The sequence below is a fragment of the Thalassophryne amazonica genome, chromosome 16, assembly GCF_902500255.1.
Source record: "Thalassophryne amazonica chromosome 16, fThaAma1.1, whole genome shotgun sequence".
Classification (NCBI taxonomy): domain Eukaryota; kingdom Metazoa; phylum Chordata; class Actinopteri; order Batrachoidiformes; family Batrachoididae; genus Thalassophryne; species Thalassophryne amazonica.
Genome location: NC_047118.1, coordinates 34200100 through 34214489, shown reverse-complemented (window position 1 = coordinate 34214489; position 14390 = coordinate 34200100). Strand labels below are relative to the sequence as shown.

Below are 14390 nucleotides of genomic sequence, written 5' to 3'. Positions count from 1 at the left end.
ATGGCTTCTACGGGGATTGACTTGCTTTGGGAGCTAGGCTCAAGTGGCCATTTGAGGAACTACAAAATCTGGCAAATCTGTGTTAGCTTCATTTTGTCAGAACCAGTGGCCACCAGGACCCTGTGATTTGCAGCAATGTTTCATAAATCACATGCAAAAAAAGAGGCCTATTTTAGGCTCCGTGTCTGTATTGTGTGTATTAAGTGACAGCATCTTTTTTCCAGCATCTTTTTTCCATTGCTGTAAATCAGAATGGAGTATATGGGTCCTCATTAAGAAAAAGTGCCTCACCTGGTGTCTTTTTCAGAGCACTTTCAAGTGTACATGTGGCTGCATCTAGCACTTTAATTTTATTAATCTCTGAACTTTTCAGTAAAGGCGCTGTGTCATCACTGCAGCGCCTTTTTTGATAACAAATCAGATCTAGCAAAACTTATCACTCTCACAAAAGGAGAGGTTTATTTTCTGTCTATAGCCAACTGATACGGCAAAGAAAATAGCACAATTAGTGCAGCAGGTAAGAGAATATTTAGAGTGGAATTCTGCAAATGGTGATAAAAGCATCAAATTTGGCAGAAATCATCCTCAGACAATCCTCTTTTGAAAAAAACGATTGGCCACTTGAATTTTCAGTTGGCGTTCAGGTAGAGGTCAATTGAAGAATAGCACAAGAGTCAAAATTAAAAGATGCTCCAGTCATATTGAAACCTATGTCACATTATCTGCCTGATTATAAAGATTCCAAAAAGGTACGGTTTGGACGGTCTGTAACTGAATTCTATGGAGTTATGGGATAAAAAAACAGCAAGAATGGTGATAAAGGTCAGTGTCGGTTTGTACAGGGGTCAAAAGTTAAAGTTGCTCCAGTTTTGGTAAAAACTGATGCAAATTACTAGTTGAGTTAACACGGTTTTAAAAAGGAATAGTTTGGACCATGTATCATCCTTACTTATCACGTTACAGGGTAACATATGTCACATGAAAATTCAGTAAGGTATATCTTATATATTATATTCCACTTCTAAGGTGGAACTATGCTAGTATACTAAGGTATATTTAAATATCTAAAAAGGAAGATTAAAATAAAAGAGTAGAGTCAATGTCACATGTCATAGAATCCAATAGACATACACCTTGTTTGACCTTTACTTTGGAGACCAAGCATTCAACACTGTCATCACTATTCCATTTATTAATACTTTTAGCTCAACCAATAATTTGCATCACTTTTTACCAAAATTGGAGCAACTTTAACTTTTGACCCCTGTACAAAATGAAACTGAGCTTTGTCACCATTCTTGCTGTTTTTATCCCATAACTCCATAGAATTCAGTCACAGATAGTCCAAACTATACCTTTTTGGAATCTTTATGGTCAGGCAAATAATGTGGACTATTTTTCAATATGATTGGAGCATCTTTTAATTTTGACCTCTGTGTAATTCTACAATTGACTCCTACCTGACCACCGATTGAAAAGTCAAGTGGCCAATCGGTTTTTTCAAAAGAGGCGTGTCTAAGGAGTATTTCTGCCGAATTTGATGCTTTTATCACCATTTGCATAATCGTTTAGTTATCTGCTGCACTAAATACAGAAAAAAATACCTCATACATGATAGCAGTTTGAACAGATGATGTGTTCCTGTTGAGGGTGAGGACATTTTATCACTGTACACAATATGTTAGTGTTTAGCTGGATATTGTTGTTATAGAAACCAGTCCCACGAGCACTGTTTTTTTTTTAAGAAAGCGTTGAGATGAGGAACTGGGATGATGTGTTTCTGGGTGACCTCTTAGCGCTTTTCTGCCAGAACAAAAAACTGCTATACGTACACAGGGCCTTACATGCGCTTGTTTGAACAAGTCCAGACATGCTGCTTTGTGCCAACATTCCTATTTAAACTAATATAGAAAAGAATAACTGTAAATTATGTTAAAAGATGCCAACAAATTAGGAACTTTGTGCGTCCTCACCAGTATCTATTAGAACTCAAACCTTCAAAACTGGATGTGGAGTACTTTTTATTGAGTTACTGACAAAAATCTTACAGATCCACTCACTCACGGAGTCACGGACTGACTCCATTATGCCTGTGCTTGTCATGCTAGTCACAGGGAATACAATCTGCATGAAATATGAATTCCTGTGGACGATCTACACAGCAAGTCAAATCTGTATAAACTAAAATCCAGCCCTAATAAAGAGGAGCAGAGTTTGTTACATGCTTTATATTTTAAATTTTTGCCATTATGGGACCACCGTAAGATATTAAAAAGTCATCTGTAGGTTTTTACATATGAGTGCCCAGAGATTACGCAAGCCCGTGTGAGCGGAGAGTTTTTACATGAGAGACTTCTCTTGTAAACTGGCATGTGCTGATTATTTTACTACATTAATTTTTTTTTCATTCATTGTTTTTCTAAGTAAAGCATATAAGACTAAATAATTCAATGAAAAATGGATGAATTCAAACACACACAAAAAACACCCTTTGGTATATTTTCTTTTCTTTTATAATTCCATAAGCAATTCCCTCCAAATGCAACTCGAACCGTGAATGGACCACTTCAAGCAGATTTCAAATAAATCTACTGCTACAGAACACACGCAGGCCTAATAGGGAGGCTGGGCTTCCACTTCAAACAACGGCTTCATGGTAAATGTTTGGCAGAGTGTGTTTTCAGAAACCAATTTCTCACTTTTAGCGTGTGATCCTCCCAAATAACAGTTTAAATGCTTTGAAGTGCGTGCCACTCGGCCATTAATGGGAAACATTATTCAGGCAGCAGCTCATTGGCAAAGCTTTACATTGGAAACTTAGTCTGAAGACCACATGCCCTTCGGATCACAAATGTGCAACCAACAGAAAGACAACTGCCCACCGCATCCCCAAATACTGTGCTGTACATACAGAGTATGATGCTGTGTGTCGAGAGTGAACAGAATTAATCAGCTTATTTACTTTTATGCCTCTCAGAGCAGAACTAATGAAAAATCCTGAGGTTGTCATGGAGGGGGGGGAAGATTTATAACTATATTTCCCCCATATTTCCCATTTGTGCTGCGTCACATTTAGAGTGCAATTATGGTTCCATTTGCTGTGCAAATTTGGTTCCATACGTTTTGTACCATTGCACGCTGTAAACCCCGCCCACGCACACACTAATGGGGGGCGTTTATCTAAACATGGCAGAGTTTGTTTGCTGACGGACGATGATTTGAATGAGCTAATTGACGATTCTAACTCTTCTAACACACACACACACACACACACAAACAAACAAATCCACTTTGCCATAAGCCATCTGGAGGCATGAAGAGCTGTTAGGATGAAAAGCTGGACTAATTTCTGGTGTGAATTTTTGCTGGACTGAGGAAGTACACGAAATCTTTTTTCTCTCTCTCTTTTTTTTGGGGGGGGGGGGGGGGGAAGTATCATGCACTATCTAACTGTTTTTCCAAGTTGACTGAGGACAATTTTGGACTTGTGTTGGACTGTTGATGTCAAAACACCACACCAAAATGTAAGTCCCTTTTCTGTTGTTTATAAATTCATACAATGTCAAATGACAAGGGTCTATTTTAGCCGATATATAAAACAAATAATGAAGTTTTTAATGAAATGAATATTTAATATTATATCGTTGAATGGAACATTCCATCCTTCATCTCATGAAATATCCATCCCATTGAACTCATAAACATTCATTATTTATATAGTATGATACATTACATCACACTCTATGATACTGACTACATAAGCACATCTCCTAAACTGCATTATGGACTTCAATTAAACTCATAAGCACAACTCCTACAAAAGCGCTCTCACACTCACTCGCTCATCTTCAACTGCTTATCCGGGATCGGTTTGCGGGGTCCTATTAAACCAGTTGGTGGGTTTCAGTGAAACTTTACACAGTGGGACCACACCGTGTGAAGATGTGCAGGAAGAAAAATTATTCTGACCTGATGTCTTCAATGACATAAAATTTAAGTTTTGTGTTTAAGTATTGTAAGTGCTGCTCCTCCTAAACCAGCTTATTGATTGTGGTCCAACATCTTCAAGGGAATTTTTTAATGACATCATATTTGTACATTACGAGGTCTATTAGAAAAGTATCCGACCTTATTATTTTGTTCAAAAACCATATGGATTTGAATCACGTGTGATTGTGTCAGACAAGCTTGAACCCTCGTGCGCATGCGTGACTTTTTCCACGCCTGTTGGTTGCGTCATTCGCCTGTGAGCAGGCTTTGAGTGAGGAGTGGTCCACCCCCTCGGCGGATTTTCATTGTCAGGAAATGGCGGAATGATTTGGGCTTTTTTTCCATCAGAATTTTTTCAGAAACTGTTAGAGACTGGCAGCTGGAAACCATTAGAAAAATTTATCTGGCTTTTGGTGAAAATGTTACGGGCTTGGTAGAGAATAAGGAGTGTTACTGTCACCTTAAGGATGGCCCCCAGTGGCTGTGGGGTGCGCCGCACTCCGAAGCTGCCATCGACAGGCTGAACGACCATTTAATTTCTAAACGGATGGCTGTCTGGATCCGTGACCATCGTGTGCCATTTCTCTGGTTATCACAAGAGCTGGACATCAACGATTTTCTGGCAGATTTCACTTTTAACAAGAGATTTTGTCATGGAAAGCCGAGCGGCGGCTTCGCGCGTCATGATGGATTCGCTACTGGAGCGAGACAAAACCACCTCCGTTTTGGTCTCAAAGGACGGCTTTGAGATGGCGTTCAGACAGCTGTCGGTGGTTTTTCCATTGAGTGATTATCCGAGAAATTGTGGATGTGCCTGGACATGCCAGAACATGTCCCGTGAGGCTTCATCACGGCGTTGCTGTGCGCCATACAGCACCGCCGTGACGCGCGGAATTCCTCTGCATGTCTGTCTCAATGTGCCGAAAAAGTGCTGATGTCCACGTCTTTTCACAATTCCTGTGCTAGTCAGAAGACGCCCCGGATAAAACACAGCGTCCAGTTTGGAAATGAATGGCACATTCCACTGTTACAGGAGTTTTTGTCATGGAAAGAGGAGTGGAGGCTTCACGCGTCGCGGTGGTGCCGCATGGCGCAAAGCAACGCCGGGATGAAGCCTCACAGGACATGTTCTTGCATGTCCAGGCACATCCACAATTTCTCAGATAATCACTCGATGGAAAAACCACCGACAGCTGTCTGAACGCCATCTCAAAGCCGTCCTGTGAGACCAAAATGGGGGTGGTTTTGTCTCACTCCAGTAGCGAATCCATCGTGATCCATCTGCTCAGCTTTCCATGACAAAATCTCTTGTTAAAAGTGAAATCTGCTGGAAAATCGTTGATGTCCAGCTCTTGTGATAACCAGAGAAATGGCACACGATGGTCACGGATCCAGACAGCCATCCGTTTAGAAATGAAATGGTCGTTCAGCCTGTCGATGGCAGCTTCGGAGCGCGGCGCGCCCCACAGCCGCTGGGGGCCGTCCTTAAAGCGACAGTAACACTCCTTATTCTCTACCAAGCCCATAACATTTTCACCGAAAGCCAGATAAATTTTTCTAATGGTTTCCAGCTGCCAGTCTCTAAAAAGTTTCTGAAAAAATTCTGATGGAAAAAAAAGCCCAAATCATTCCGCCATTTCCTGACAATGAAAATCCGCCGAGGGGGTGGACCACTCCTCACTCAAAGCCTGCTCACAGGTGAATGACGCAACCGACAGGCATGGAAAAACTCACGCATGCGCACGAGGGTTCAAGCTTGTCTGACGCAATCACATGTGATTCAAATTCATATGGTTTTTTGAAAAAAATAATAAGGTCGGATACTTTTCTAATAGACCTCGTACATGTGCAGAGGTTGACCAGTTTGTTACTTCAGGTATTTCATCACAAATGATTTACTTCTTTTGATATACAGTAGTGTTCAGAGTAATAGTAGTGCTATGTGACTAAAAAGATTAATCCAGGTTTTGAGTATATTTCTTATTGTTACATGGGAAACAAGGTACCAGTAGATTCAGTAGATTCTCACAAATCCAACAAGACCAAGCATTATTGATATGCACACTCTTAAGGCTATGAAATTGGGCTATTAGTAAAAAAAAAAGTAGAAAAGGGGGTGTTCACAATAATAATAGTGTGGCATTCAGTCAGAGAGTTCGTCAATTTTGTGGAACAAACAGGTGTGAATCAGGTGTCCCCTATGTAAGGATGAAGCCAGCACCTGTTGAACATGCTTTTCTCTTTGAAAGCCTGAGGAAAATGGGACGTTCAAGACATTGTTCAGAAGAACAGGGTAGTTTGATTAAAAAGTTGATTGGAGAGGGGATATCTTATACGCAGGTGCAAAAAAGTATAGGCTGTTCATCTACAATGATCTCCAATGCTTTAAAATAGACAAAAAAAAAAAAAAAAAAAAACAGAGACACGTGGAAGAAAATGGAAAACAACCATCAAAATGGATAGAAGAATAACCAGAATGGCAAAGGCTCACCCATTGATCAGCTCCAGGATGATCAAGTGCTGTGACAGTTAGAAGACGCCTGTGTGAAGCTAATTTATTTGCGAGAATCCCCGTGAAGTCCCTCTGTTAAATAAAAGACGTGCAGAAGAGGTTACAATTTGCCAAAGAACACATCAACTGGCCTAAAGACAAATTGGAGGAATATTTTGTGGACTGATGAGAGTAAAATTGTTTTTTGGGTCCAAGGGCCAGTTTGTGACAGTTTGTGAGACGACCCCCAAACTCTGAATTCAAGCCACAGTTCACAGTGAAGACAGTGAAGCATGGTTGTGCAAGCATCATGATATGGGCATGTTTCTCCTACTATGGTGTTGGGCCTATATATCGCATACCAGGTATCATGGATCAGTTTGGATATGTCAAAATACTTGAAGAGGTCATGTTGCCTTATGGTGAAGAGGACATGCCCTTGAAATGGGTGTTTCAACAAGACAATGACCCCAAGCACACTAGTAAACCAGCAAAATCTTGGTTCCAAACCAACAAAATTAATGCCTTGCAGATGTGAAGAAATCATGAAAAACTGTGGTTATACAACTAAATACTAGTTTAGTGATTCACAGGATTGCTAAAAAAAACAGTTTGAACATAATAGTTTTTATTTTGTAACATCAACAGCAGATGCTACTATTATTGTGAACACCACTTTTCTACTTTTTTTTTTTTTACTAATAGCCCAGTTTCATAGCCTTAAGAGTGTGCATATCATGAATGCTTGGTCTTGTTGGATTTGTGAGAATCTACTGAATCTACTGGTACCTTGGTTCCCACATAACAATAAGAAATATACTCAAAACCTGGATTAATCTTTTTAGTCACATAGTACTACTATTATTCTGAACACTACTGCATGGCACATGCAAATAACTGGTGTTTGAGAGCAGGAGGTACAGTATCCTTTTCTGAACTTGTTCACAGCTTTTTAATTTGATTGGGGCGTTCTGCTGGTTCAAGGCCCAGTTGTGCATCTGTGATCATATGGATAGAACGTGTAGCCTCATATGCATGATTTTTCAGATTTACTACTTAGATTATACTTATTGTATGGATTTTATACAGTCAGTAGTCAGGGTGCAGTAATGTGAAAGCTGATCCATGTGTTTTTATGGTACTAGACTTCTAAGCCCCTTTATGTGTGATTCATCTTGATGTTCTGGTGTTGTTTCTTTTTCCTTTTCTTTTCCCACCACAGCGTGTGATTGTCATCCAGTCGGAGCTGCGGGTAAGACATGTAACCAGACGACAGGCCAATGCCCGTGTAAGGATGGAGTGACAGGGATCACTTGTAATCGCTGTGCCAAGGGCTACCAGCAGAGTCGCTCTCCCATCGCCCCCTGCATCAGTAAGTGCACAGAATACTAATTCATGCTAAATGTAATCACATCATCTGTTGTTCTTTAACAAATCCTATTGGGGCAAAGGATTTAATATTGAGAGTAAAATAAAAATGACATTACCGAAAACAATTTTCCAAGCACACAACTGGATAGGTGACGTTAAACCATATAGGTTCAGTGAATTGTAGTAAACTACACATTCTAATACTTGAAATTGTACTGGGATGGGTAACCTGTTCTAATTTTGTGCAATAATAAGTACATATAATTACTTTGATGTATTTTCTGTTTGTTGCATTCATGGAGTTTGGCCACAATCTGGTCATGCAGATGATTATATATTTAGTGATTCTTTAAATGAAATGAAATCATTTGAAACTAAGTTCATGTTGGATAATTGTTTTAACATCTGTGTTCAAGTCCTTAGCTCGGCCACAATGCAGAGGAATTTAAAAATCTGTTCTCCTTTTGTTCGAATAGTACATGAAAGCATGAAGGAGTCATTTTCAGGTCATGCTATACTTTAAATTGTACTCAAAAAATGACACACTCAATAAAATCCATTCAGTTTTGTACAGGATTTGGATTCAATAAATATGTGTTGCCTGAACTCAAATAAAGTGCATCTATGCAAGATAATTTAATTCAACATAATTGGGACTACGTTTCTGTGTAGGCTCTCAGTTGTCCAGGTGGTTTCCATAGTAGAGAAGCTTGAATCTTCGACTGGACTGGGTTGCTTGACGTGAGGACGTTTCGCTTCAAATCACAGAAGCTTCCTCAGCTAAAATTCTTGCTCTGGTATTGGGACTACATATATTTATTTGATGGAAATCCTGCACATAATTGAATTGAGCTCATCCAGTGAGTCATTTTCTTTTTAGTGCAATTAAAACTAAAGCATGATCTGAAAATGACTCGTGCTGTGATGAAATGACAACAGATCATCAAATTCAGCTGCAGATGAAACTGAAACATGGCAATGGTATGACGTTGGACACTATTTTACCATGGATGGATCTGTGATGGATGACCTATTAACAAGCTGATTTTAACACACTACAGTGAATTTAGTCAATAACCAGTTTGCAAGGTAGAAAAAAAAAAATTCACCTTTCCAGTTGTATGGAGGAAAACAGTTGCCAAGAACATAGCATACATTAAAGTTGCACCATTAAAGCTGCATCTTGGCGTTTCTGTAAAAAAAAAAAAAACTCCATATATTATCTTTTGAAAATAAACAAGAAAAAATTATATCAAATGGTGCAGATGATGTTTTTTTTTAAAATTAAATATAGTGGCATATGGAAGAAAGTAACAGACATGTTCAGATTAAGAAGTGCATGAGTATTTTGCATGTTTACAGCCCAGCGCCTGGTTCAATAAACACAAAAAGCAAAGGATAATAATTAATGATCAACATGATTTTCTTGTAAAACCACAAGGTAGATACATTTTTCCTCAATAATTTGGCTACAGCATTTTGTTTTTCTCATACTTAGCAGTCATTATTATAAATTATTTGATACTTAGAGGCCTTTTCTAATTTTTGCAACATGTTTCCTTCAGGATTCTTTAACAACCATGCCTAATGTTTTTGCACAACTCTGTATATATTTGGTTCAAGATATTGTTCTTTAATACTCTTCAATATGCACTGATTTTTTTATTATTATTGGTCATTAATTTAGCAATTCTATATTGCAGAATACTTCAGATTGAAAGCAGACTTTTGAAGTAAATGCTATGAAGTACTTTGAAATCTAATTGCTGCACCATTCCACATCCCACACACATACAGCAATTATCCACGTTCAGCCAAAATCTACACTCCCACAGTGATCACGTTGAAAAACTCGCCCATGAAAAGGCCTGAAAAGGACATGACATACTTGTTATGCATGAATTAATAGCTCACACTCATCTTGTTTTATTTTTATACCCCTCTTCCATTATTTTGGATAGATATTTGGCTGTTTCATCCAGAGCCTGGGTAAACAGACCATTACGGCACGCCTAACATGGCCTTATGTGCTTTCAACACCATTAATGGTCCATCTTACAATAAATTCCCTGCACAAGTCCCGGGGAATGATTACTGATATGTTTATTGGCGAGATCTGCCGCCTGCAGATTCCAGGCCCTTGGCAATAAACGCCAACGCCTCACAGAAACAGAGACGGGTGGCTAGTAGCTGCTTCGGGAGGAGCCAGCTGGTGGGAGCAGATAACAGTGATGTCTGGGAGGATGCGTTTGCACAAACGATTGTCCACTCTGTTCCTGTACGTTGACATTTCTGATAAAGTTCTGTGTGGCAATTGGACAAGATGTGTCCGCAGTGACGTGTTTGGCCAGAACACATGGTGATCATTTAAATCTGCGAACCTGCTGGAACACAGATTGTTTAATTTGCTGGAAAAGTCACAAATAGTGCAAATGTTGGAGGAAGTGCAGCTTTTGCAGAGTAGGTTGTATTAGGTTTCTCATGCGTATTTTCTGAGACAATGTGTTTGTGGTTTTAATAGTGTGATATTAAATCTTCCTGATGTCCAACTCCTTGCCAGCAACAGCTTTAACAAGACTGGCGGCCTTGGCTCGTAGCAGCTACAACATACCACAATCAGGAGGGAGCAGAACATTAACACAAAACACGTCTGTGCGTCACAATCAGCCGTCGTTAATAAGACATCCCATTAATTCCATTGCTCAGTGCGTTTCATATATGCTCTGAGGTTTTTCCACATATGCTCGGAGGAAAGATTCTGCTCTTTGGAGAATATTGAGGAAATCAGACTCCACATATTTCACGTTGATGCAACTGTCAGCAACCGTTCTTTAATTTTTTTTTTGTTAAGTGCATGCATTGCAGTTTAATGACTGTGTGAACTGTATTTCTGTCTTCACTGCAGAGATCCCAGTCGCATCTCCAACAGCAACTTACAGCAGCTACGAGGAGCCATCAGGTGAGTAAAACAACATGTAATCTGCTGAATTTTTATTGTATATCACAGCGTGGAAATGTGTGTTTTCACAGCAGCGTCATTTCTCTCTGATAACAGACAGACCTATCAGCTTCACTTCCGAACCAGCAGGGAACGTCCATCGATGTTTGGATTATGGTTATGGTCGTGGTTATGGGTAGGGCTCAGACTGGTGTTTCTCCACATGTCACAGAGTGACAAAAAGGGGCTACACAACTCGTCACACATTGACATTCGGTCAAAATTAACAAGATGGAAGTGAGACTGTGTTAGTTCGTCCAAATGACAGGATCCCTAAAATGGAATGCTGATTTCATTTGACATCACACTGATTTATAGTTGCTACGTCTAAAATATTACCAAAATGATAGAGCTCACCCCCACCCACTATCTGGACCTCCCTCCCACATCACCATTTCCTCCCTAGAGGTACAGCCACCATCATTGTCTAAATATTTGGGGAGAGCCTTGGGATCCCTTGAATTGAATTCTGATTTCATCTGATGTCATACTACCGCAGTTGCAACATCCTAAACATTATTGACATTATGCTCATTGATGATAGTTATGGGTGTTGGGCCCATATAAATTTCATTATGCCATTAAGATAAAATAAGATAAGATAATATAATATAAGATCAACTTTATTGATCCCACAGCGGGGAAAATCAGTTGTTGTAGCAGCAAGAGTCACACAGTAGTAAAGAAAAAATAAATATTTACATTAAGGAAAGGTGACTATAGTATATTGCAATATTTGCTGGTGAATGCATAAATACTGATGTGAGCATATTGGTCAGGGCTCCCTGCAGTCTTGTTGCCTTTATTCTCAGTCTTATATTCTTTTTTGACACAAATATCTTGAGATTGTGTCACCAGCATTTTTAAAGCTGGCAGAGACGTCTACTACATCTTTTGTGCTTTATTACATGCAAAGACACAAACACAAATTATGGCATGCTGTGTAATGTCAGCAGTCCACATGCCATGCCATAATTTGTGTTTGTGTCTTTTAACTGATGATCAGGATGCTACTAAGCTGACTTACTTTTAGTCATGCATACTTAGTTAAGCTTCATTATTTTACTGTTATTGCAATTTTTGCTGGTGAGTGCATAAATACTGATGTGAGCAAATTGCATGAAAAAGAATATAAATGAGTATAAGTATGTATAGGTATGCTAAAATTATTGCACAGGATAAATTGCATAGATGTGCATGTAATAAAGCACAAAAGGTGGTGGTAGTTGTAGTTAATAGTGCAAAATCAGCAGGTGGTTATGGTACTAAAAACATTTTGAGGTATTATACAGTCTGACTGCAGCTGGAATAAATGACCTGCAGAGGTGTTCTTTTTTGCATCGAGGGTGCAGCAATCTATTACTGAAAGAGCTACTTAACATACTTAACAACCATAACATAATGTAGCCTTGTCATGATGATTTTATGGCCTTCCAGGGGTATAACTCTCCGAAGTGTGATGTCACATATCCATGACAACATCTGAGCTGATTCTATGCTATTTTTTTTATTTTTTTTTAATGGCCGTTTTGTGTTTTGAAGGCCAATCTGAATGCAGTTGGACTTTTTTCCTTCCTGTGATTGTAGGCAATAGATTAAACAAATAAGATTAGACATTATCATGATAACTGGCTGCTCAAGCATAGTGTGTCTATTTTCCTCGCTCCTTTTTGCAGATATGCTCTAAAATGGTGATAGAGATGCAGGTTTATTTTTGTTTGTTTGTTTCATAATTTATTTTACATTTTCTTGCACAATGAAAAAGCACACCTCCAGGGTCAGGTGAAAATATGAGTTCTCTGAGTTCCTGCAATTATATGCATATTTCTGATAATTGTGAGATTTCCCTCCGTTCTCTGCCAGCTTTAAATATGCCGGCGACAAAACTCCAGATATTTGGTCTTGCCTGCAGCCTTGTTGCCTTTATTCCCAGCCTGCCTAGCAGCTCCCCAAGAGTGCCAGCTCTAATCTGATTACATGCTTCATTTGCACCCGTTTGTATTTTAATCAAGGCTGGCTGTGCTGACAGTGAAGCCCTGCTGACCCTATTGTTCACGTGCTGTGGACTGCTGACATTACACAGCATGCCATAATTTATGTTTCTGTCTTTTAAGTGATGATCAGGATGCTACTAAGCTGCCTTACTATTAGTCATGCATATTTAGTTATGCTTCATTATTTTACTGTTATTGGGCATACCAGTGGGTCAGCTTTGCCACTTGCTTCCAAAGCAGGAGGTCACTGGTTCAAGTCCCCTACATCCCTGCACATGGGATGTAGGGGAAAGCCCCTACAACTCCATGTGTACATGGAGTTGTCAGGAAGGGGCTTTCGCGTAAAACTTATGTCAGATCAACATGCAGAACCATACTGGATCTACTGTGAAAATAAGTCCCCAGGCCCATTGGTCTGTGCTTCTCCCCAGATATCACAGTGTAAAATGAATGACAGTCCATGACTATCCTTGGAGAAGATACCATTCTCACACAGGTTACTTCCCCAATCAAGACCCGTACCCATTTACAGCTGGGTGGACTGGGACAATGCAGATGAAGTGTCTTATACAAGGACATAGACAGGTAGCCCTTTGAGCCCTATTAATATGCTCCTGCATCCTCTTCAACTTCTCATCATATTTCTAACATATCATTATATCTTTCTATCATATCTTTACATAGTGTTCTAGACAAATATGTGTCTCTCATTCAGAAGGCTAAGATTGTTCTGAACATTTTGATATGCAATACATGGCCATTTTACAAAAAGAAAGTACCTTAATAAGGGAATATCTTAAGGTAACCCTAACCCTGACCCTTAAGGGCTGTAAGGGTTACCAGCTCCCTATCCCACTGAGCTACTTGGTCTACATGTTTTCCCAGCAGATGTTCAACAATTTATAATCCTTATCTGAGTCTGGAGTATCATTCAGGTTCTTCTGGATTGGATTGATCAAGTAATCCATTTGGAAAGCGGGTAATGTAGGGTCCTTGGCACAGGCAAATAATGACAGAGAAAACAAAATATCTTTGAAACAGGACACCAGGATACTTCTCCAGCCAAGGCGGGTACCCATTTACAACTGGGTGGACTGAGAAGATGCAGATAAAGCCTGTAGTCCAACGACACACCTTGGTAGCCTGAAGCACGCACCTGGAATCAAATCCCAATTTATATATACTGTAGGTAGTCCAATGACTATTCCAACTTAACCACCTGCTCCGCCTAGTATAAAAAATAACTAAACCATATTTTGGGTCATTGCTCATCATCATCAATGCCCTAATTGACTTTGCTGAGTGGTGTGGTGGGTCTGATTTCCTAGTATAAAAATAACTGCCTAGACCATGTGGAGCTCAGATTCCTTTCAGAGACTCTCCACAGACACCACCCTCCAAATTAGAAGCGATGTGGTCCCCAGGGAGCCCACAGAAAGGACACTGGAGAGGACACACAAAGAGGGCGTTTGTCCTCGCTGCAGGATATTGGACCTTAATGAGAGCTTTGGGTGTAATGGCTCAGTGCGGCGATTGCGCTAAGGGG

General features: G+C 39.7%; 1 protein-coding gene across 1 annotated transcript in view; it reads left to right on the top strand.

Annotated features, from left to right (window-relative positions):
- ntn1b (netrin 1b) overlaps positions 1-14390 on the top strand; it is a 119041-nt gene that overhangs the window by 87572 nt on the left and 17079 nt on the right. The window contains exons 3-4 of the mRNA XM_034190338.1: positions 7704-7853; positions 10758-10811. Coding sequence (XP_034046229.1) covers positions 7704-7853; positions 10758-10811 — 204 coding nt within the window. The remainder of the gene's footprint in view (positions 1-7703; positions 7854-10757; positions 10812-14390) is intronic.